At 38.8% G+C, this 26,769-nt stretch overlaps 1 protein-coding gene across 1 annotated transcript; it reads right to left on the bottom strand.

Moving 5' to 3' along the window:
• Window positions 1-6,440: 6,440 nt before the first annotated feature.
• On the bottom strand, window positions 6,441-26,264 carry ICOS (inducible T cell costimulator). Its single transcript, XM_068543672.1, has 5 exons — window positions 26,207-26,264; window positions 10,452-10,790; window positions 9,627-9,733; window positions 8,492-8,576; window positions 6,441-6,481 (listed from the first exon to the last, which is right to left on the bottom strand). Exons 1-5 carry the CDS (start codon window positions 26,262-26,264, stop codon window positions 6,441-6,443), a joined length of 630 nt encoding a protein of 209 aa, XP_068399773.1.
• Window positions 26,265-26,769: the final 505 nt, after the last annotated feature.

Genomic DNA, 26,769 nt, shown 5'->3' on the forward strand with positions numbered 1-26,769 from the left:
TTGGAGAGGGCTTTAGGAGAAGAAAAGGAGGGGCTGCTGCTTCCAGAGCCGCCTCCAGGCATGTAAGAGGCACTGATGCTAAGGACAGGGGTAATTTTAATGAACTTTTGCTGTGCTTTGTGAATGAAACCCATCCCCATTTGGGCATGTTCTCAAAAGACTGGGAAGAGATATATTTTCAGTTAACATTTATGTATGATGGAATGTCATTTTTTCAATTAATTCTGAGTAAGCTCAGAGATATCTGGATTCTATACTGTAGATTTTAGGAGAACTTTTCTGATGTTTTGGACTTAAAATGGGGGGTATTCAGCTGCATTTTTTAAAAAAATTTATTTATTTATTGCTGTGTTGGGTCTTCGTTTCTGTGCGAGGGCTTTCTCCAGTTGCGGCGAGCGGGGGCCACTCTTCATCGCGGTACGCGGGCCTCTCACTATCGCGGCCTCTCTTGTTGCGGAGCACAGGCTCCAGACGCACAGGCTCAGTAGTTGTGGCTCATGGGCCCAGTTGCTCCGCGGCATGTGGGATCTCCCGGGACCAGGGCTCGAACCCGTGTCCCCTGCATTGGCAGGCAGATTCTCAACCACTGGGCCACCAGGGAAGCCCTCAGCTGCATTTTGAATTTGTCATCTTCCGAGCCTAGCTCAAGAGAACATTTCGCTATGACTTCCAAACTTAAGGGATAATAATGGAAAAGAGTGTCGTGTCCATTAGACACGCTGCAGTCATTTTGGACTATGACCATAAAGCCAAAAGGACATAGCAGAGGGAGACCATACTGAGGAGAGGTCACAAATAGGATTCAGTGTTTTTGTCAAAGAACCATACTTAGATGCCATTATACTCTTCATTTACATGAAAATTAAAAACTCCTCGATATGAAATGAGATTCGTTTTTAACCCAGCCTCAATGGAGACCCTTTCTTTCTATCTTTTTTTTTTTTTAATATTTATTTATTTATTTGGCTGCGCCCTGTCTTAGTTGCGGCACGTGGGATCTTCATTGCAGCATGCGGGATCTTTAGTTGCAGCATGCAGACTCTTAGTTGCGGTATGTGGGATCTAGTTCCCTGACCAAGGATTGAACCCAGGCCCCTGCATTGGGAGTGTGGAGTCTTAGTCACTGGACCACCAGGGAAGTCCTTGAATACCCTTTCTTAAGGAGAGAGGTCAGTGGCAGACATCCTGGTTTGGTTGAAGGCTTTTGTCCAGCTCTACCTGCAGAGACCAGCTTCCTGGAGAATCTCCCTGACCATAGCTATTAGCTTCTTGAAAATGAAAAAATTCATAGGAAGCACTATGCTAAGGAGACTTGGGGACAAAGGATGATTTTTAGTCATGGTTAGAGCAGTCCCTGAAATGAGACAAGAATGAATAGACCTGGAAGACAAAGTGAGAGTCCGCAAGCGTTGCTTTTAAGGGTTATTTCTAGCTTTGATGATAGACTGTCTCACTGCCTTTAGATGGACGATATGGCAAGGTGGAGAATAGCTTAGATTCATACATTGAATCATAAATACTAACCAACAAGAGAGAACTAAAAGGTGGCACATAGTGAAAGACATCCAAGGGTAGCTTGCCTTTATGTAGGAAAGACTTGGTGAATTCTCCATTGTCTTCTTACTGAGAACATAGACCCTGGAAGGGGTATTAAATGTTGATACTGATGAGGTCAACCTCTTAGAAAATTCCAAATTTCCCAGTTCCTCATTTTCATAGAACAAAGGTTGACAAGCAAGTAGGCTGAGCACAGCCTATCTTCCATGGCACAAAGAGAAATCTTATCCACCCAGTACAAGAGAAAAATTTTTAAATGGAGTAGGCTGGAAGTGGGAAGAGGACTTGGGTCACACAAAGGAGTGGTCCCGTCTCATAAAGAATGTGAATTTAACAAAGAAAAACATGTAACAAGATGGAGAATTGTATTCATCAGAGTTCAAGCTGACACTCTTAAGCAAGGAGGTCAGATCCTAGGAAGACTCTGTGTCCCAGGGCGCTGGACACAAGGGGAAGGGCGCAGAAGGAGAAATAGGTAGCAACTTAGAGGTTAAGCTACTCAGAGGGTAATGAAGGGATTTTTCCAAAGGTGTAGACAGATTCAAGGAACAAACAAGGGAGAATGACGCACCAGGGACGAGCAACAGTGGGAAACCAGGCTTTCCCCTAGCCCTGAAAGGAACAAAGAGTGTCTGAACTGGAGTTCCTGGAGATATAAGGAAGTGAGACAGGGAAGGAACAGCTGGCAATAAAGGGTATCAAACCAGTAATCACTGTAGGCAATCAGAACTTAACACGAAGGGCAAACTCTGGGAATCCGTATAAAACACAAGCCACAAGGTTAGGCATCCCAGGCCAAGGGAGCCACTGTGGCCCCCAGCTGAGGATGAATGAAACCACCCAGCCTGGGCTGTTAGAGCCCAAACAGGGCGTACATGGGGTGGGAGCACCCAGAGTGGGGAGTCAGAGCCCAGGCAGAAAGAGGAAGCTATCATGGGGGGGAGGGGATGCCACCGAGATGGGAGATTGGTTTCATACTGAGGCATTGATCAAATAAGCGAACATATTAAGGATAATAAGAGGCAGGTTTCTCAATGTCATAAGAGGAACAAATAATAGAAAGGAATAAGTCTAGAATGAACTCTGTAGTGTTGTATTAGAATTAAAGGCATAGGTGTGAACTCATGGATTTCAACATATACAGATATAGGTACAGAAATAAATACAATTGTAAATGTGTATATGTATGCATATATATGTATATACATACACACATTTACATCTATACTTAAATATACATATTATATATACATGTATATTTATAGCCACACACATACACATAGACACACACATTTACTTCTAAATTTGTGTGTGTGTGGATGTGTGTGTCCCAGTTCTGTCCACTGAGGATCCTGGAGCAGGGAAATCGCAATAGGAATGAGCATTTACTAATGCTTAAATCTTGGCTTCTAAAAACCATTGTTCACTCAAAGAAACCAGGACCCCTTCGGAAAACAACTGATTCCAGCCCTGGGACAGGGAAAAACACGAGCTGAGCCTGGAGGATCTTGTTCTGCCAGAAAGCAAGGAAGTGCTGAAAGAATGATGGGGCCCTGGTCAAAGGACACCAGAGCCAGTTTCAATAGGCTCCTGCTGGCCAAGGATGGGACAATTTAAGCATCAAAATGGATCATAGGTTCTAACTCCCAGGACAATGCTTGACAGTGAAGGATGGATTTCTTTGTTCACAATTTTGGCATGATCTCCAAAATTAGCCTAGAATAATAACAAATGTTTGCTCTTTGAATAAAATAGGAAATCATACATACATATATATGTATATCTATATGGACAAATGAATAAATTGACACTTTGATGAGGAACAGATGACTCACAAAATTTCAAAGTACCTCCCTATAAACTGTTACTATACAGAGGACTAGAGTTACTTTACAGAGGAGAAGCTTGACAGATGCTAACTTAGTCAAGTGATCAAAATGAATGTTATCAGTAACATAACAAGTTGAGATTTTGAGCCACCTGATAAGATGTAATTTAAAAAAGTAGCATGGTTTCTGTGTTATCTTGGCTAAAGATCAATAACCTGATTTTAATTATGGAGAAACATCAGACTGACACAAATCAAGGGACCTTCTGCAAAATAACTGCTTGTAATCTTCAAAAGAGCCAAGGCCATAAAAGCGTAGGCTGAGGAACTGTACAGACTGACGTTCACAACAGAGATGTGATAACTAAATGCAAAGGGAGATTCTGGATGGAATCTTTCGCATAAAATACATTATAAGGACACCTGGGGCTTCCCTGGTGGCGCAGTGGTTGAGAATCTGCCTGCCAATGCAGAGGATACGGGTTCGAGCCCTGGTCTGGGAAGATCCCATATGCCGCGGAGCAACTGGGCCCGTGAGCCACAATTACTGAGCCTGCGCGTCTGGAGCCTGTGCTCCGCAACAAGAGAGGCCACGATAATGAGAGGCCCGCGCACCGCGATGAAGAATAGCCCCCACTTGCCGCAATTAGAGAAAGCCCTCACACAGAAACGAAGACCCAACACAGCCATATAAATAAATAAATAAATAAATAAACCCAAAGTTTAAAAAAAAAATAAAAAAAAAAGGACACCTGGAAAAACTTGAATGAAGTCTGAGAATTAGGGGCAGCAATGTCTCCATGTTAATTTTCTGATGTTGATGATTATATTGTGCTTATGGTGGCGAGTGTATTGTTTATAAGAAATATATACCAGTCAGAGGTGATAGGGCATTAGGTCAGAAACTTAGAAAAATAACAGTCCTTTTGCTGGCCTTCCAACTTTTTTATGTTTGTAGTTGTCTCAAATTAAAAAAAAAAAAAAAAAAAAAAATGAAAAGAAGAATTGTTCCAAGCAGTGTAACGATCTTTAAGAACAAGGTCAAATTTGCAGGTGCTGGCTACAGTAATCAATTCCCTCCCCAAAGAAAACAGATATTTTCAGCTGAATATCAAATGTTTATTCTTTAGTTTCCTACTACTACAAAAATCTATTTCATAATTAGCTCCTCTTAAAACCAGTTTTTATTTCACAGAAATTGTATTCTTTAATAATTCACTTTGAAATGTCCAGGGCTAAGGATGAGGATACTTCAGGGCACAACTTGGGCAATCAGGAGAAGCAGACCACATGAGAGTGGTCCTCCCCACTTGACACCCCACGCAGAAAACTGCAAACAACTCAGAGAACACCTCTGCAAAGCCAGCCAGGTCGCCCAAGTCAGCGAAACACCGTACTTGATTCAAATTACACATTCAGTACTGTACTGTACATATCCAGCATTACACATGCTTAAAATAAGTATGCATAATGACATATCAGGTCTCACTTTTAAAGTAAACTCTAAGCAGGCAACTACAAGTTTTAAAACTGCTAAATCCCTTTTTTACCTAAGTTGAAAATATTGTTGCATACACATTGGCTGCTTCAGAAGCCTTGGGCATGCAGACAGGAAGTGGAGAAAATATTTCAGCTAAGAATAATCACATGTTACGTGTACTTAAGAATCTTTCCAGCTAAACCAAATTCAAAGGAAGACTGCCTTGAAGGGCCAGGGTCAGTTTCCAGGCTGAATGGTTTCTAGGAGACGGAATCATACAGATGTTCCTTGACACATCTGTGCTTCTTCACAGATCCTGGAGGAAAATGCAGGCAAACCCACTGTGGTCCCCAGGGTGACTTCAGCCTTTGGGGGCAAGCGCACCTGTTTGTCCTGGCTAAGCGGAGTTTCTCAATTCTGGGAATTCCACCCAGGTCTGGATGGCTGCTCCAGGCTGATGGGGGCTGTTTCAACCTATAAAGCCCAGATGCGGCACGGCTATAGTTTGGCAGTGACCTCTAGGAACTGCAGGTTTCATGCTGAATAGATCATGGGTTCTATCTCCCAGGACAATGCTTGACAGTGAAAGATGGATTCCTTTGCTTGTTTACAGTTTTAGCATGATCTCCCAAAATAGCCTAGCTTGTAATTAATAGCACCATGAAAACACAGATAATGGTAGAAAAGAATATCAAAAAATGAAGTCACTTTTGATTCTGGGCAATGTTTCCTACTACTGGTGTCAACGAGTCAGCAAAGTAAACCATTTGAACTGAATTTGGGAAAATAAGATATCTTTCTGGAGCAAAAACTATGCTAATTTAGGGAGAATATAGGCAAGTTATATTCACTACGCTACAGCTGTATATATGAAACTGAGCAGCAGAGGGAAAAAATGTAGACATAGCTCCCAACTCAGTATGTCTGTCAAGTACTTATGTGGAAGTATTTTTAAAAGGAAAATTGAGGGCAGAAGAAGGCACCTAAATTGCTTGTGCAGTGGTCAACTGGGGTTCAGAAGTTGGAGAAAGAGTACTGTATTCCACTGTATTAGTAGGCTATCCTTACATATCCACACCTCAAAAATAAAATAACTGCAGTTTTGAAGCATCTCCCTCTACTGCCTGATTATAAAAGGAATGCTCCTCCCTACAGAAAGAAGAGGTAGTCTGTTAGTGAAATGCAGACAGACTCTGGCCCTCAGCTGCCCATTTGCTTTGCAGATTCCATACCCTTGACATCTTTAAAACATTTTTATAGATGTGTTTGTTTTCCTGGCTGATGCAGTGCTTAGAAGCAGATCTGAAGACAGGGTTTCCATCCCAGTGAGGTCTGTTTGTTGAGCACACACAAGCTGGGCTTTCTATAAAGCTAGGTGCGAGAGGGTATTTGTTTTGAGAGAACTCTACAGTACTAAGGCAGTCTGTTAAAATCCCTATTGACTGATATAGTCACTGGTCCAGACTGAACAAAACATCAGCAAAAGATGTATGTAGTCAAATCAAGTCAGACTCTCTGTGGTCCAGGAAACAGAGAATCTTGCTCTTCAAGTTGGAGGGAACTGGCCAGTGTGGCTCATGCCTGGTTGCCAGAGAGTTCCAAATTACGGGTCACATCTGTAACAAAAATTTAGCATAAGTTCTTTAAAAGCTCTCCATGTGCCAATCCCCTTTAGCAAGGCTTCCCCTTTCCTCTGCCTCTTGTAAACACACACACACACACTCACACACACACACACACAGGCAAACACATACCCCGTCCAAACTCTTCTTTATGCTTCAAGACTGAGCACCAATTCCACGTTTTCCATGGAGTTTTACCCAGCCCACTCTTGGCTCCTGTTGCAAACTTTGTCTGGACTCTACCACTTTGCAATTAATTGAGTACTTTTAACACTATCACGTGACTCCACCCTCCATGCAAACATATTACCTGTCCCAGTGACATTATAAACTGAAGACAAGGACTGTCTTAGGTCTTCTCTCCCTCTACCCAATACACATTACTCAGCACGGTGTTATTCGTATAATAACAAATATTTGACAGCGGTGCTGAGTCATGCTCTGCCTGGAATTGTATATGTGTAATGCTGTCGGAATACAGAAGAAAGACCCTGCCTACCCTCAAGAAGCTTACACTCTGGCCATTTTCAGTTACTATTTGTTTACATGCAATTGCAAGATATATGCTAGGCTTGGTAGATGGGGCATGAAACTACCCCCCTCTGATTTCAGCTGCACCACTTCTGAGCATGCTGACTATTCTAGCAAAATAGCCCCACCCTGCATTTCTCTGCTTTTCTGCCTCAGGGCTTTCTCTGAAGGCTTAAGAGCAGCCTCATGGCATGCACAGAGCACGGCTCAGGAACAAGGGAGATTAATGCATCTTGCAGGCAACCCCAAGCCAGTGGGGATGGGAGCCAATGGATAAATGCCCCATTTGCCATCCTTCAGAAGAACAATTCTGGGAGACATCTGTATACTTCTCAGAAGTCCTGTGGCCTCTAGCTGAGATCTTAGTAATGCAACCTTCATCTGCTTTTCTGCCTTTCCTGTCTCCCTCTCCCTGTTCCCTCACCCCTTCTTCCTTCCAAATAAACTACTTGCACCCAAGTGTCTGTCTCAGGGTCTGCTTTCAGGGACCCAAATTAAGACAGACACATTATTACAAGCACAGAGATTGAGAGAAAAGATTTTTTTTTCCAATAGCAAAATAATGAAACACAAGCTCTTTGCTAGTGTCAAAGCTATGGTATCAACTCTCTGGAGAACCAAAGAATCACTGAACACCAGAAGAAACATCAACTTCTTTCATCTAAAAAAAAATGAGGACTAAAGGCGATTTAGCCCCTTCCCATGCTTTAATTCCATGATTACAGGTGTTTTGTGCATCCCTTTTATACAAGTCCTTTACCACTGAGTGGTGGCAGAAATGCAGTGGCTTCTGTCTCATTATACACCTTCCATCACTGCAACCTCAAAGGCATAACATTTACAAGAATGGATATTTCAGACTTTCTGGGATGGTCCTCAACTTAAGAACACTACGACACTCACTCTGAACGAAACACTCACTCTGAATGAAAAAGGTCAAAGTCTCACCTAACTGACTTCCGCAGCCAACCAATTTCTCTAACCATGCACATTTTTTACGTTGAAATAACAACATCTTCACCAATTCCTCCTTCTTCCCCTTGGGAACACCAGCCCAGATCTTTCTTCCAAATCTCAGTCGAAAACCTTCATATCTGTGTATCTCCCACAGTGCCTCACTCAGTAATTTACACTAAATTGATATTCAATAAATCTCATCGTATGACTTAATGAACTTTTTAACAAGGAAGACTTAGAATCACCCCAATTTTTAAAATATCGATTGGAAGATTGCCTTGATACCATAGGTGTTTATGAACTTTTTGTTTATTTTTAATAGTGGTTTATAGACATGTTGTTTTCAATGAACTGGAGAGAGCATCAATTCAGTTAAAATGAAAATGTGGCTTTGTACAGAAAATACTAAAATTCAGTCCTAGAGACATTTTCCCTTCCTTTAAAATAAAAAATTAAAATTCTAGGCTTCATGTAAAGAACGCTCTTCCCTTCCCAAGCCCCCTCGTGTCACTGTACCTGTGGGTCCAGGCTTTTTAGCAGTGTTCACTGCTGCCATGAACATGTATTCACTATTAGGGTCATGCACGCTGGAAGGACACTTCTGCAAGAAAAGTCAGAAACGTGATTTGTCATCTGCTCTTCCCCACCTCCATGCCTGTGGGGGATGTGTTTGTGTGTTTGTTACTGTTTTCTATTCGTTGTTGAAGCAGTATATGACAAAGTGTGATAATGTGACTTAGGCTCCTGACTTTAGGCTAAGTAGGAGAACAATATGAAAAAGGCTTGAAATAAAAACTGTTTCTGCTCAACGTCTTTTCTCATTTATGCCTTTACTGTCCCTTCCCCAGTAGACTTAGACGACCGGGCTTATCTTCCTCTCTTCCTTCTTTATCTCTCCTTTCAAATTCCCTTCTGACACAGATATACTCACTGTATGGCCAACGATCACACTGGGATATACCTGAGGGTGCTAACACCCTTGCATAATATGCAAAATGGTATAGGTTCTTTGATTGAGAACCCGTTTTGTGATGCACTAAAAAGAATATCCCCCAGCACAGAGAGATTTTTGTTGTTATCGTTGTTGTTATTCTTTTCTCTTTCTGCCTAGCTTTTCAGTGGTTTTCTTTAAAAGCAAGGAGTCCTAATAACTTACCACGTAAAGAAGCTGGCAATTTCCTTCTCAACTACTGATGGTGCCCTACGAGACTTTCTCACTGATTGTTTTTTAATTGACTGGTTGAGGAAAATGTATAACTCATTGTTTCATCTGCCCTGACTTTGGAAACTTAGAATCAAATTTGCAGCCCACATGTAATAGTTTTTAAAAGTCGGAAGCAACTATTTTAATCTTATAACCCTCCTCCTGCCTTTTTGTCTTTCCGTGGCCCCAATTTCCTTATCTTTTTTGAATAATAATAATGACATAGCTCTTTGTAAGCCACTGAATTCCTTTTGGAATGAAGCGGCTATAAAGTAAATAAGCTTCTGTTCCAAGTTAGTAGTTTAATTAGTAGGCATATCTTGAGGAAAGGAAATCATCTACCTGTTGATCAAATTACTCTGGCAAGAGCAATACTTACTTTGATGAGTAAATAACTGCTCGTATTCCTCAGTAAAGCCAGTGCAAGAAAAGATCAACATTGCTCACCTTTTTTGTAAGCCAACATGTAAGGACACATCCAAAAATGCACGCTACAACAAAAGCCGCACATCCTATGGGTAACCAGAACTTCAGCTGGCAACAAAGCTGTGATTCTGGGTTGGAAAAAAATTAAGGTAAGGAAAAACTCTCAGAATCAAATCTCCTCTTTCAGTGCTGAATCACAAGTTCACTTAACAAATTTAAAAGAGCTGTTTAAATTAAACAGCTTGCCATAAAGCTTGCCTTCATTACAATCATGAAATCCAGTAAACAGTAAATAAATAACATCATCTCAGTATGATAGCAAGGATCCAGAAACTAAAACCGAAGACTCTATGCACGTATATTTCTATAAATGTGGTTAATAGAAACGACTTCGCTGTCTATGTTTTTGCAAAAGAATAAGTAGGAAAAGTAAAGGTATAAAACTATTGTTTTCAATCATCTCACTTAATTCCACAATTCCCAGCACAAAACCCAAACCTTAAACTTTAGGTGAATAGAAGCAACAGCCATTAAGCCATGGGTTTGGATATTTCTCCTAATTTTTGTCCTGATTTTCAATGGCATGTGTGTTTTAGAGACAACATAACCTATTTCTAACTCAGCAGTCTATATGATTAAATTTCATATTGCTGATTAATATAATTATTTTTATTATTAATAAACATCCTTGTATTGATATATTTCATCATAAATTATTGCCATCAATTGCACCGAAATGAACTCCAACACAAGAGATACTTATTTGTTTAACTGTTTTCATTAGTGAGAAAAATTGTTCAAATGTCTATGTACTCTTAAGTCTAGAAGATTAAAACAATGTCTTACCGTAAATATTCAAATATTCTTTGCTTAGAATATCTACTTGAAAAGGAGGAGGATCAAAAATTGATAGTTTGCAGATGTAATAGCTGGCATGAGAACTGTCCAAGTTATACAGAAAAAAAGAGACACTGTTATTGGATAACTGAAATTGACAGACGTTCAGATTCGTGATGGACACCGTGTCTCCGCTTCCCTTTGTTTTAATGAGATCACAGAGTATATTATTCCCTTTCAACAACTGCATTTTAAATTGTTGGACAGTATCAGGGTATTTGCATAAAATTTGTACACCTCCATTGTGAAATATAAACATCTCAGACGTGGCAGAAGCATTGAATTCTCCTGGATAAAAAAAAAAAAAAAAAAAAAAAAAAGTGACATTTTATGATTCTGTTGACCTAATCATTATATTTGAGCACAAAAGTCATCTCTTCTCTTCATAAAGTCACCTTTATTGCAACAAAATGCAGGAACTTCACAACCAAAAAATAGAACATGAAGGTAAAACTGTGTCTTGGGAAAAAACCTAACCAGAGACTTGTTTATCATATATGAATATATAATATGTAATATATTAAATAACATATTTACATAGTATGAACCAAAGAGAAATGGTTCCTGCCTTTGGGCAGATTTCATGCTGGAGACAGATGATAGATAAATATGAAGTCATGCACCATAATTCATGCTAGGAATGGAGTCAAGTAAAGGTAGATGGGGTCACATTTTGACTGGAGAATCAGATAATGCCACTTGGAGAAAGTGACTTTGAAAATTGAACTTGAAGGAGGATTAGCACTTTAGTCAAACAATGAGAGATTTGGGGATAGACATAGTTTAGGAAAAAAACTTTTTAAAGCACAAAACAGCTTAAACTAAAAATGAATGGTTATATAAGAGTATATATTTACACTATACCCTCCCGCTAGAGAGTGAAAGAACAGATGAATCATTTTCAAATGATAGAAACATGTCTTCGCTGAACCTCAACCATTGAGAACTGAATCAAAGTCTGATGATAAAGGTAAAGACCCAGAGTTTTGTTTACTTTTTCATTTTTTAAAATAAATTTTAGCTTATAGGAAACCAAGGTTGTTTTTGCAAGCTACATGGGGATCACAGAAGAAGGAAACTGAAATGGATTTGGCCTGGTTGCAGATTCTGAGTTATTCAGTTATAAGTTCAAACAACTCTTTCCCTTCCTTTTTTCTTCTTCTTTTTTTAATATGACAAAGTTTCATGCTGAAATTGGGAAAAATTATTAGCATGACAGTTTTTAGCTTAAATTTTGAAATCCCTGTTTTTATTCTTGAGAAAACTATGTAACAAGTACAAAGAATTTTTAAGGAAAAAAATTACCTACTCCTCCTTTTCCAGTGAAATAGAAATACTATTTCTGCATTTTTGCTCTTTATCTTCCAGACATATACTTATTTTATATAGCAAACCTATTCCTTTTGTTCTTCTATTGGCAGTTAATGTTATATCATAAACATTCCATTTTTTACATAGTCATCATACTTATCCTTTTTAATGGCTATATAAAAGGGCATAATGTTAATCTATCATAATTTGTTAAAGCATTCTACTAATGTTGACTGTTGGGGTTATTTTCAGCATTTTGATTTTATGTAAATATTTTGACATGTGGGCAAAATATTTAAAGACTCTGAAAACACTCGGTACCGCCATGTTGCTTTCGGAAAGAACTGTTCCACTTTATAACAGGACTAGCATTACCCTCCTGGCTTCACTTGTCACAGTTCTGCTTACACCAGTGCGTTCTTTTTATTTAAAATTCACCATAGTTACTTATTTTTCTTAATACCTGTAGGCTTTCATTTATATCTCTCATATTGCTAGGGAATAGATTTTCAACTTGGGGATTTGATTGTGAAAATATACACAAGCGTTCTAGTTTTCAGTATGGCAGTCCAGGTTATTCAAACTAATTCCCACACCAAAACAACCAAACACGCTGAATGAAATGTCTAAAAATATTAATGTAAAGGATTAAAGAGCTGAAAAAAAGAAGAAATTACTAGATTAAACTTGAAGAACCGGAATCCAGAGAGATAAGCGAAGGTTAGAAGTTGCTTTTACTTCGAGAGCATGTGCTGCTCTCCCAGATTCAAACTTCTGCTTTCAAGTCTCAACTCCCAGAGTCTGAAAGCGAGAAATCTAGTAAAAGACATTCTCCTCAATAAGCTCCTCAAAATCCCAAAGGGCTACAGCCTTGGAATACAGGTTAAACCAGAAGTAAACCAGCCTTCATGCAGATTATAGCCCACCTTCAAATCACTTCAGTGGTCCAGAAAATCTCAATAATTGAACTTTGTCTAAGGTGATTTTGGATTATTATTACCCCTAAGCTTTTAAAAGTAAAAATGCAAACTATTACAGAAAGAAAAGGTTTACATCCTAGGCTTCAACTCGTATCTACAAATAATAATTATAATGACAAGCATACCATAAAAAATAATCAGACATGCAAGGAAACAAGACAACAACAGAAACAACAGACTCCAAAACCAAATACACAATTATATATTTAAATCATCAGATCCCCAAAATAAAACAATTGAGCCTTCTGTGTTTAAGGAAATAAAAGACAAACTTGTAATAATATCTATAGATCACAGGAAACAAAGAAAAAAAGTCAACTAATTTGAAAAAGAACCAACTAGAATTGGCAAAAAAACCACACTGAGATTAGAAACTCAGCAGATATGTTAAGAGCCTATTAGATGGTTAAAGAGAGTTGTTGAACTGGAAAATTCGGCTAGAAAAACTATTCAGAATGCAATCAAAATCCACAGGTTCAAGAATCCTAACAAATCACAAGCAGATTTTTTTTTAAATATGCACATCTAGACAAATCATAATAAAAACCCTAAAAACAGCCAGGGAAAAGAGACTGACTACCTTCTAAGAAGCAACTGTTAGACAGACAGGTGGTATCTCAACATCAACAGTAAAAGTCATGATACAGTGGAATTACATCTTATATCTTTAGAGTACTGAAAGAAACTGTCAACCTAAAACACATTGTCTAGGAGGCTAGAAACGGTGTATGCAACTTGAGACTTTGATAAATGAAGTATGCATGTTGTGATTTCTTGCATAATGACTAAAAGAATAGAAACAGAATATATAAACCAAATGAATATCTCAAAATTCAGTATGATGCTTCTGTATAAAGGGGAAGAGGAATTGGAATCGGGAAGGAAGACAAAGGGTGGAGAGGCTTCTGTGGGCTGACAATGTTTTACCTCTTGACCTGTGATAATTGTAGGAGTAAGGTAGTATGTTTTGTAACTATTCGTTAAATTGTACATTTATATTTTTTCACTTTTGTGAATAGACGTTTTGCTCTAGAATAAAATAGTTTTCAAGTATAAAAAAGAAAAACAATGCTTGTTTCATTTAAAGAACTGAGGGTAAATGTAAGCAAAAGGCAAAGGGGAAAAACTCATCACATGAGAATAGGTGCAACCTACATTAGATTAAAGTGAAAGATGATTTGCATGGGGACTTATTTGTCTGAAAGTAAATTATGTTGCACTACTATTGCTTTGATGCTTATGTCTTTACTGTCTATTGCAGAAGATAAAATCAGTGAGCTGGTTCACAGTTCCTTTAGAAATGTTCAGAGCAAATTTCCCAAGGACTTTAAAATAGCAGTGTGTAAACCACAAAGAGATCTTGGAACAAAAGTGTCTGCGGCCACCTTGTGCACACACAGATGTAGATGCATTGTCTTCTACTTCGGAAGATGATTTTATCAGCAGCTTTTTCTCCTTTGGGGCCCACACTATGACCTATAACCCAACGCAAGATGAAATATAATGGTTGGCGATGCAGGGTGATAGAAGTGCAATGCAGTGGTTCCCAAGGAAACCAGAGGAAAATTCTGGCTTTGCCATTAGCAAGTCTCTGTGACAAGGATACCTCTCTAGACTTTAGTCTCTTCAGCTGTGAAATAAGGAAGTGAGACCAAGACATCTTAAAGTTCTTTCCAACACTTACTCTCTATGGATTGAGGATGAGAACATATCTAGATGAGACCGTGAACAACCAAGAGAGATACTAGTTTGCTGTTGGGTTCTCCAGAGGAGAAACCATGTTTCCATAATACTCTCTCTCTGTCCCAGCATCTTACTGGGCTGTTCCATGAAGTCAGGAGAAATGAAAATTAATGAGACAATCTTCCTGGCCCATAAAAACATTTAGGTATGGCGAGGAAAACTACCTAAGTTTTTCTCGAGTGACAGTGCCATTGACATCAGAGGAGTAACTGGAGATCCCAAAGTGTCATTTCTACGGGACACTCTTAGTTATTTGTTTTATCATTTTTAATCTAAAAACTACCTAGATCACCTTTTTATTATTAAATGTGGTGACAAGAAGCCTGACTTAAGTGTCCACATACCCGATGCTTAAACTTTCCATCTGGAAAACGATTTGGCAACTCTTGGTCTGCTACTTGAATGTTTTCAACTAAAGGAATCTGACAGGGGATTTAATCAATTGCTTCATAATTACTTTGGCACCTGTAGAACAGATATGCTCAAATACCTAATCACAAAATCCTTAGTCTTTGATGATATATATATTTTTTAATTAATTAATTAATTAATTAATTTATTTATTTATGGCTGTGTTGGGTCTTCGTTTCTGTGTGAGGGCTTTCTCTAGTTGTGGCAAGCGGGGGTCACTCTTCATCGCGGTGCGCAGGCCTCTCACTATCGCGGCCTCTCTTGTTGCGGAGCACAGGCTCCAGACGCGCAGGCTCAGTAATTGTGGCTCACCGGCCCAGCTGCTCCGCGGCATGTGGGATCTTCCCAGACCAGGGCTCGAACCCGTGTCCCCTGCATTGGCAGGCAGATTCTCAACCACTGCGCCACCAGGGAAGCCCCTTTGATGATATTTGGAAAATAGTATCAAAAGGAGATCATTCCTATAATCATGACTAAAGCATTTAATGGATAGACGATTTAAGGAAAATCTGAATATGTTAGTTCCTTATAACTGCTGAAGCAGCTAGAATCTTTTCTCCACCTTCCCTGGATGTTCTTATCTCCAAGTCTAATATTCAGTCAGGTGTACTGGTATGATAGCACCATTTTTTATAGCCGGTGTCTGCTTTGATTGGGTGTCAAATCTCTTTGGTCAGTTCCCCTGTCATACCAGTAGTTGAAAATTGTGACTATTCCCCTCATCAATCTCTTTCTTCTTGTTCTTTCTTCCCTTATATCAAGCTTAAATTCGCTTCGCATACCGCTTTTTTTTTTTTTTTAACTTTTGGGTTTATTTATTTATTTATTTAGTTTTGGCTGTGTTGGGTCTTCGTTTCTGTGCGAGGGCTTTCTCTAGTTGTGGCAAGCGGGGGCCACTCTTCATCGTGGTGTGCGGGCCTCTCACTATCGCGGCCTCTCTTGTTGCGGAGCACAGGCCCCAGACGCGCAGGCTCAGTAGTTGTGGCTCACGGGCCTAGTTGCTCCGCGGCATGTGGGATCTTCCCAGACCAGGGCTCGAACCCGTGTCCCCTGCATTGGCAGGCAGATACACAACCACTGCGCCACGAGGGAAGCCCACACATACCGCTTTTTAATATAAAATTATCCTCCAAAATATTCTCTCACACTGTCTTTGATATGTTCCTCACTCTCCCTACCATAACCATCTCCATTTCCAATCCCCATACGCTCTCATATACAGTCTGTACATGTTTCAGACATCCTGTAAACACCCCTACCTTCACACTTGTGTTTCCTGTAACATGATTCAACTTCTGCCCAGCATCATACACAGTCAAGCCTAGCAAACATACAAATCATACAGCAAGTCCAATTTTTCCACATACAGACAACTGATGACCCAGACAGATTAGATTATTTGTCCGAGGTCACACAGCTTCTTGGGCAGATGAAAGATTTGGGGTACAATCTGAGGTTGAAGTGCCACTAGCAACAACCAAAGGAAGTATAATGGAAGCAGGCAACCACATGAAGCTACAAAGTGGTCACTATAGACTGAGTCTTAGAGGATCACTGTTGAAATCCTTCTACAGGAAGAAAGTCTAATTTCCTGCAGCTCTGTTCTATGTCTGGTAGAATCTACCCATTTCTCCATCTAAGCTGCAATTGGTCCAAACCAGCATTCTCTCTCTCTGGGATGACAAGAGCTTCCTAACTTTCTGCTCTCACTCACACCCATTCACCATCCACTCTCCTCAGGGAAACCAGAATAATCTTCTTACATACATAATCAGATAGTATACTTGCCCTGCTTATAAAGCATCCAGGGTCTTCCCATCTCATTTAAAAGAAAATCTAACTCCTTATGCTAGTTTCCATGACTTGCGTGATCTACCCTGTCTCGCTAACACCATTTTATACCAGCCACTCACCACACTGCAGTCACACTGTTCTTCTTTCTATTCCTCAAACACAAGAAGTTGGTCCCCAGGGCTTTGAATTTGTTGTTTCTTTGCCTGGAATGTTATCTCTGATTTTCATGTGGCTGCTTCTTACTTCTCCAGCAACCATTGACCGCTCAATCCAAAACACACTGCAAGTCATTTTCTAGCATATTACCTGAGGTTGCTGTCTGCTTCGTTTTCTTGTTTACTGTCTGGCTACCTCACTATAACATAAGCTTTAAAATGAGGGACCTTGTTGATTTTATTCACAGATTCATCCCAAGTATCTACAGTAGCACCTGGTAAGTAGTAAGTCACAATAAATATGTATTGGATGGATGGATGGATGAATGGATATGTAGATCTCAGTGATGTTATAAATCTGGGGAGATAAAGCGTAGACTATAGAATATAAGAATCAAAAGGGCTCTTAGAAATGATTCAGTTAAGCCTTTCATTTTAAATTGTACACTTAAATTTATCAAGCTAAACTGGGGCCAGAAAACTGAGTATCTTTCCCAGGATTACATAGCTCATAGCTGGGACACGATCCCAGGGTTAGCTACGGCATGTTGCCTTTCTTCTGCAGACAAGTACGTGCAAATATACAATCACGTACAGAAGACACCTCCTCAACTGGGATGTCAGGTTCTAATGAATATTATCTGGCTGAGCTTTAAAGAAGCACGTTCTTTAACTATTATAAATATCTACCAGGTTCATAAAGACTTGTTTAGATTGTTGACTATTCTCTTGGCTCTTTTGTGTCTATAGAAGGGAAGACAGGTTTCAACCTGGTTATTATTTGTATCCTCTAAAGTGCAGAATCATTAAATTTGCCCAATGGATGTCCAGGACAGGTGCCTCTGAACCAATGATTGTTGTAATACATCCAGATGTTTCATAACCAGAGCATGTGAGTGATTTGCAATAGAAACACCATGCTATAAAATTTAGCATTTAGTGCATTGCTAAAAACACAAACAGGAATATGTTCTCTTGAATCCTGGTGATGAGTCTAAAAATCTGAATATTCAGACTTCATTTTCGTTTTGCTACCATATCTGTTTACTTCTTGTTGGTGCTCCTAGATTATAAGTACTCTAGAAAATAGGTGCTATATCTTAATCACATTGACTACCATGTCTAAAGGGTGCAATCTTTCCAATAGAGGTTCAAACCTGTTAACTGCTGCTATGATTTTTATAACATTACTGTTGATATCAGCAGACTAAGGTTTCAAGAGTAAAATCAGAATGTTTATATCAGATGATTTCTTTAGATCTTCAAAATTTTTAAAAGATAAAAGCATTTGCATCTTCTTTTTGGGGAGCTATTAAGAAAAAAATCTCTGAAGAAAAGGGTCATTCAGCTGAGAATCGCATTATGATTCAGAAGTTTATTTACAAATTGATTCTTTTACATCTAAACTATTTCATTTCTTCAGTGTAAGATTGTCTTGATAGAACCCATCCTGCCAGGACTCTTTATAAGCAGTTGTATTATGCCTGGTTGAAAATCTTTTAGCAAAAACACTTAGAAAACCCACACAGTGCAGGGGATATGAGACGGATCAGCAATTTCACTTTATTCTCCTTAACTCAGACTTCTAACCACAAACCTCCACAAAGGTCTGAGTGATCGAAAGATAAGAGTTCCTGAGTTTGCAATTATTGATAGTGCTTATTAAAAATATTTTCTGTAATCCAACAATGATAAGCTTTAGCTTAGCACAGCACATGAATGTGACGTAAGAAGTGAAGTTCTAAAAATTGCAATGTTTATATTAGGGTTTTGTTACATTTGATCTTTTCCTAAGAAATTCTGTCATTTAAAAAATATGCTTTCTACCACTTTTTTTTTTACCTCTCATAAAACCACTGTCATTTCTTATGCATCTACTAGCTAAAACTTTTGGAATCCTGATTAGCAGATTTTTATATATGCATAATTTCTATATTTACATTATTATTCAAAGGCATCCATAATCTAAAGTAGTGATTGAAATCGGTAGCAAGGGTAGGCAAAATAAGCCTAATCCCAAGTCTTAACATTTGCAGAAAAGGAAGTCAAAAAAAATGAAGAAAAAAAGTAAGGAGAAAGTTAAAAAGGCAAAAGACTATGAGCGCACCTGCACGTGCACACGCACGCTGACACACACACACACACAATGTGTGAATTTTCTATTCTCCAAGGAACTCTGTAGAGGGGGTAAAACAACCTTTGGTTCTCTAAAATGCATAATTTTTTTAATGAAAGGTTGATTTTCTCCTCGTAAAAACTGATTTTCTTTGTGAAAATGGAGAAATCCCAAAAGTGTTATAAAACTTCGTAGCGATATTTACAAAGTAATTAGAATAAACTCTACTCTCTACTCCAGTAACCCACACCTTCATCTCCAGCCCACTCCTCCCCTTGGCTTAGTTCCCTATTTCCAGTTTCCTTTCAACGTCTCCATCTGGATGTGTCCACTGACATATCAAGAGTAACATTTCCAAACTGAACTCAGCATCCACTCACCAAACCCAAGTCCTGTCCTTTAAGGCATCAGGACCTCAGAGTCTTCCTCATTACTCCCTCTCTCCAACTGTCCTGATCCAATTGGTCACCAAGTCCAGTTGACTCTAGCTCATGGATGGTTTTTCCCCATTCCCATTGCCAAACTAGGACTTTTTCACATCTTCCTCATCTGTGGAAGCATCTTCTTGACTGGCCTTCTCAACAGTAGTCTCTCCCTCCAAATCCATTCTCCATGCTGCTTGCAAAATTGCGTTTCTACAAAGCATTTCACTCCCCAGTTTGAAAATATCCACTACCTTGTTGCTTATGAGGTAAAAAAATAAATCAATTTTCTTGGAATGACACAAAATCCTTTCACAATCTCAGGGACCATATAGCTTCAAGCTACACCATACTTTTTGGCCATTACTTTCACATTGTTACTTCTATCCCCATAGACTAGAATATCCCATTACCGCTTTATCTGCTTAGAAATCCTCATTCATTCTTTAAGAACCACTTTAAAAAACCGCTTTGTCCCTGAGACCCCCAGACAAAGACTCCTATCTCAATGATTTCAATAAAGCCTTGTTTATAGCAATATAGTTATAATGTGTATAAGCTTAGATCATAATTATTTTTGTCTTCCTCATTTAAACATAAACTTCACAAGGATAAAGACTGTATCATGGTCACTTAAATAATCCTAGGACCTGGAATACATTAGATGCTCAATAATAATAAATGAATGAATGAATAGAAGAATATGAAAGCTGAGCCTGGTTGGTAAATGTCCTGCAATGAGGTGAGGAGGTGAGCAAGAAAAACAGAGCAGGGGATCCAATCTACTGGATAATGGAGAATGCTTGTTTCCAAGTCCAAAGGCAAAGTCTCACACTGAATGATGCCCAACCAATTGTCTGAAGCCCAATAGTTCTGGAGTTATATAAACATCTAAGCTTTCAAAAACTTCCAAATAGTAATAATAATTGCAACTTACAAGCATTGCGTGTTTCCCATGTATTATGGTTTCAAATTCATTACGTGCAATATATCATTGGATGTTCATAACAACATTTGACATCAGATTTTCTGTTTTTATTCCTATTTTACAGATGAGGAAACTGAGGCTTGAGTAACTGGCCCCAGGTCATAGAGGCAAAATGTGGTGGAGCCATGATTTGAACCTAGACAATTTGATATCAGAGTCCACATTTCTAAGGAGCTGTTTAGTCCAATAATCTAGTCCAACCCCTTAATTTTATAGAAGCTGAAGCACAGAAGCTAAAGAGACTTGCTAAGAAAAGAGAAGAAAACGAAAAAGAAGCTTTTAACATTAAGCTAGATTTGGAAGTTATTTTCAAGTATTTCTTTTCCTTCAAGATGTATTGGGTGTATAATTGTCCCAAATACTTAAAGTAGTATTTACATTGGTGCCACATATGTATTCTACGACTGAAAAGGTTATTATGCACCAAAAAAATATATAAAATTATTTATTTGATGTGAAAATACATTCTTTAACATACCTGTTTCCCTAGACAGCCTCATTCATGGATCATTGTGTGTTGAACTGCCCTGTATACTTAAACCTGCAACAAAGTCTGGGTCCTTGCTCTGATGGGATCTAAATTCTTGATGAGTATTCTGTAACTTATCTGCCTGTAGAAATGTAAAAAGATGTATTCACATCTACAAGAAACTCTATTATAATTAAATAAGAGCAAACAGGAACTACTAGGAGATTTTGCTTCAGTCTTAGATAGTACAAAATGAGCAGAACTTGAATTGTGAGGGCAGTAGAGGTTTTGTTTCTTGTTTTTTTCATGAATGAATTTTTTTTCGTGCTAAGCCCTAGGAGAGAATAAATGTTGGCTATAAAAGTTTGATTTCTCATATTCAAAAAAGTTCCATTTAAGTGATTCTTTGTTGCTTGTTGGAAGTGCCATGTCTATGGCAACACACTAAGAAAAACAAAAGACTCTATCAGAACTAGTGGTTGACTGACTCAAAATTCTTGAGCCCAAAATTCTTGAGTCCATCACCTTCCTTTAAAGACAAACTGCTTCTTCTTAGCTTTTCCTCATGCAAAGTAGATGCAGCCATCAGTATGTTATACGAGAGTCAGAGGAGATTCATATCCCAATTTCTGACTCTCTCTTTAAACTTGCAAATCTCAGTCTGTTTCAATCGACCATACAGGCCAAACTAATGGAAAAAAATTGCTTGTTGACCAACAGCTTTCATTTGTGTTACATGTTTTCTACATATTTAAGTTCCACTTTCCAAAGTATAATTCTGAATTTTCCTCAAAAGGTACTGAACGCCACATTCTTATTTTACTTAGAATGACGAAACCGTGTCATTTAATAGACTCAATTTATTAGAAGAGCAGTAACACAGAGATGCCATTTATGGAGTAAACGTGGTCTTTTCTTTGGGTATTGAAGGCTACAAATGATTGGTATATATATGTGTGTGTGTGTGTATATACACATATACATATGTATATATGTATATGTATATATATGTATATATATGTGTATATATATATACTGGGCTTTGAATTTGCAAAGCCCAGTACATCTTTTTATGTATAAAATTTATATTCTTAGGATAGGGAGACAGCATGAACTGTGGGTTTTGCTCGGTTTACAACTGTGAATACTGAGGCCAATTTTTTTTTTTACGTCAAACAAGTCTATGGATACACAGTGAGCAAAGCTCAGATGAGAATTGAGGTCCTCCCTACACACCTACATTTTGTTTCTACCAAGAAATGGGAATATGCTGCTAGCAATTTAAGAACTATAATATTCTGTTTCATCTGAGGGAGTTGTTAACAGCCATGGCAAGTTATGAAATTCATTTTGCTCACTAATGATGATAAAACAAGGATCTCGAGATCTTACATGAAAATAATAGGCATGTCTAAAAAGAAGGAAAAAAGACAAAGAAAAAGATATGACTAAACAACTACTGGGAGAAAATATCCCCGAAATTTAAAAAACCCCAAAAACCCTGAAGTCTGCAGATTGAAAAGGCTCACTCAGTCCCAAGCAATGTTAATGAAAACACTCACAGAGTTAGGCATATCCTAGTGGAATTCCTGAATTCCATTATTGAAATGAATAACAAGATTCTAGAGATACTTTTTAATCTACTTGCAAAGTAATGAGAGGCAGACTAACATGGAACTACTCACCTGCAACCCTAGAAGCCAGCATACAGTGAATGAATATCCAGAGACTATTAAAAGAGTGCAGTCCAGGAATCCTACTCCCAGAAAAGAGATTAGTCACCCATCAGAGTAAAGGAAGACATCTTTACCCATGCTGGAATTCAGAGTTTGAGGTATCTGAAGAAAATAACGGAAGTCTTCTGATCATTGGATCGGAACAAGGGTGACAGGACAGGAGCAGATGGCAAGAATGATGCTGCCGCTGGGAAAAGGTGACGTGAGTGTAAAGAATTCTTGAACCAGAAGAGAAATACTGTCAGAGGAAACTTAGCAATGATCTGCAACTACAAGTTTTCAGTTATTTCAACAAAACCCATGTATGGGGCAGGGGTTCACTAAGCGGAAAGCAAGAGAGTGAAAAGAGAACATTCCAAAGTTCTCACGTCACTGCGGGGGATGGGAGGTGGGGTAAACACGTCAAGCAAGGCTACTGTCATTATTTTCTTTACTACAATAATAAATAGATATTCAATTTAGCTGCTCTGAACGTGATAATGAATTAGTCAACTAGGACGTGTAGTCAACCTTCCAAATTACAGAGGGAAAGAGGGGAGTTAAAAGAAACTTCCTTCTACCAACAAAAATAAAAGAGAATACCGCAACCAAGGAAAATAGAAATAAACATAATATTGAAGGAGTGAAATCAATATAGGCTTCTTGTGCTGAGTGAGAATGCCCTGAATTCATCTATTGAAAGAAAAGAGGGACAATGTGGATTATGTAAATTCAGCAAGAACCCTGGAAGGAGGTGCTGGGAGGGGCTTAAATGTCAGCTCAGCTCCGCAGGACTCTCCCTGAGCTCCGGGGAGGAGCAAGTGCTGGAGGCGCCAAAGGGCTGGTTTTTTTGGAGGTGATGGAGTTCAGGAATCACTGCTTCAGTGCCTGGGTGACAAAAATCAAGGCTCAAAATGAGCCTGAGGGTTACCCTTCCAGCTTCCACCCTGAACATATCATTAGACATGCACATTTATTAAACACCACCCAACCTTGGTCATTCCCGCTCCACTGCTTTTAGAATGGTCTTTCCAAAACCAGAATTCATCAGGTCACCCGCGTGGTCTCCACTGCCCATAATGTCTAGAAAGAGTGTCTTCTAAATGCAGACAGAGGGTCCCATTTTTCTCGGATCCTTTTACGATTAAGAGCCTCCTATTGTTCCAGAATCATTAAAAGAAGACGACTTTGTTAAGTTTTACACTGAGATCAATAGAAGACTGAGAATCACCAAGATTTCTTTCCTCTTAACTCACCAACCAAATAACAAAACTGATGAGAATTTCTCTCCTTTGAGATTCATATTATATCTCCACTACTTCAACATGGTGTGGAAAGAATGTGGATACTGGAATCAGACATATTTGAATTCTAATCTTGGTTCTGCCACTAATTACTAGGTAACCAAACACTTAGCCTTTCCTGGTCTGAGATTCTTCAAAGATTAACTGAAAGTAAGAATGCCTACCTCTTCATGGGATGAGAAAGCCTACATAGTTGGGAGGATTAAAAATATGCCAAAGGAAAGGATCTGCAAGAGCTTAGTTGACTTCAGTTTGGTTCTTTACTTTGCATTTAGAGCCTTTAAAATGGTAGTTGCTGGATACATGCATTGTGGTGATATTTTGAATATGAAGATTGTTCAGCAGTTTACTATCTCCATCTAGCCATTTGTGCCCCAATTTTGCCACCTGTCAAATAGGATAACAGCTTGCACATGGCATGGTTTTCTGTTGATGAGGGGGAACGTTGGTTTTCCAAGATAAATATCATTCCAGAAGTACAATTTATTCATCAGCTTAATTTGCCAACTAGAAATAATTCCACCTAGGCTGGATCGATCCTTCCACAGTGGTAACACCATTGCTAATTCAAATCTCCTGAGCATAATATCACCACCATAAGTGCCTAAATGGGTTTGGCATATTGGATGCTTTTTAGCAGTACAAAACCTTCAATGACTTGAACCAATGTTCTTGGAAGAAAATCCACAATCCTTCACATGGTGCATATGGTCTGAATGGTCTGGTCTCTGCTTTCCTTTCCTGCCTTATCTTGCACCATCCCCAACCCCTTTCCTCTCTGTACTCAGGCACATCCACTTTCTTCCAGCTTCCTGACTTACTTCATTCCTTCCTGCCACAGGTCCTTTGCACTTACTCTTTTCATGATATGGAATGTTCTCACCCACCATCCCACCATTCTCCCCATTTATTCCTATTTGTCCTCCAAGGCTCAGCTCAAGTGCCACTTCCACAAGAAAGACTTGGATGAACCCACCCCCCAACCGCACCTCCACACCCACCAGTCTATGCAGGTTTCTTTGTTACATCCTCTGATAGGACTGAGTTCTGCCTGTAATTGTCATTCATTCATGGGATTATTTGATTAGTGTCTCTCTCCCAGCCATTCAGTTAGCTTCGTGAGAGCAGGGGCTGACCTGATTTTGCTCATCATTGTACACACAGCAGCTGGCACAGTACCTCCTGCACGACAAGTGCTTGGTGCTGAATGAATGGATGAGTGAATGAATGAATGAATATCAATTCCAAAGCTATTCCTTTGTTGCTCATGCAGCTAAAGGATTTCATTGGGTTGTATAAAAGCCATAGTTAAACAAGCAAGTGGCCCCAAACTGCCCTTGGGACCTTAAGTAGACTCTAATTCCTCATTCCTTTTTCCTCTTTATTTAAGAGCATTGGAGCCACCACAAGATCAAATATTTGACCAATACACTTTTGTTTTTTAATTCTTTGGAGAGAAAAATAAAGTCTATTTTTGGTACCACAGCAAAACTTATTTCAAAATAAAGTTATACCCACTAAAAGTTCTGTCTGCACTTTTAGTGTCAGTAGAACTTCCCAATGTAATATAATTTCACTTTGCTTTTTCTCAGCCTCAAGAACATGAGGCTCAGACTTAAAGATGAAACAAAAATAATAGAAAATGTACCAAGTAAGAAGCAGCAGAAGTACATATTAATTTCATTGTAGGTAACATTATCTAAAGTATTCAAGTAGAGTGTGATATATACCATGTAAGAGAAAGAATTGAGGACTTCAGAATGATTTTTTTAATGTCTACAGAGGCTAGGGAGTGTTTTTACATCATCCACTACTCCTTAGCCTTTTAGAAGGACCTTGACATTAGTGTCGAAAAAACTCTGTGGCAGCCAGGGCGTTTCTGACAAAAGACCACCCAGATAAGATTAAAATCAAAATCCTTCTTTTCAAAGCCCTTCCATCTTATTTTCTCCTTCAGAAAGAATCCCCAGCCCAAATGCCAGGACTACTTAATTTTCATTCTCTTGACACAAGTCATTTTGCCTTTCATCTTTCTCTGAGAACAGTAAGCCACTCTTCTACTTTATCCACTAAAAAGTAACTTCAAGCAGGTAATTTAAAGTTTTAATGATCCGATGAGACATTTTTCTTCATCTTAAAACAGTGACATAAACACCCTTAGCCATGGACTTGGGCTCTTCTGTAATCGTTCTTACTTTCTGAAAACAAACAAACAAAAAAAAACCTTTTCCAATTGATTTTTCTTAATGTTCACTTGAACTATAACTTAATAATAAATATTCAGTAGGTCACTTACCTGCTAGAACTTCAACTTGGAAGCAGAAGAGAAAGAAATACCAGAGATCTGACTTCATGTTTGCCAGAAACAAACACAATTTTCTCCTTCAGTGTTTAAGGCTGCCAGTGAATTCATGTCCTCTGCTGTTTTCTGTTTGCTGGAAAGGAAGTGGGTTTTTTGGGGGTTGATGTAGTGTCACACTTACCATCAAGGCAGGGAGGTGTCTCTTAATTGATGTCAGTGGCTATATGGCATTATTGCTCATGGGGGTTAAGCTTAATCCATGGATTATTAAGGATTTTGAAGACAGAGGAAAACTTTACCCTCATTTCAGTTCCATGAAAAGAAGTGAAAGAGACAATGCCTATTCTTTTCAGAACCACCCTATTCCTCTGAATCAATAGTTTTGGGGATAACATGATCTAAAATTAACCACATGATAAATAGCATGTATTTTGACACATTTCTATCTTATGCTATTTGCTCCAGAGAAAGAAAGCCTTTGAAATAGGACAAGAAATTACAACAGAACTTGAAATGATGATACTGAAAGAAGAGCAACACAGGAATCTAAGAAAGAA

This window comes from Eschrichtius robustus, chromosome 5 (assembly GCF_028021215.1).
Source record: "Eschrichtius robustus isolate mEscRob2 chromosome 5, mEscRob2.pri, whole genome shotgun sequence".
Classification (NCBI taxonomy): domain Eukaryota; kingdom Metazoa; phylum Chordata; class Mammalia; order Artiodactyla; family Eschrichtiidae; genus Eschrichtius; species Eschrichtius robustus.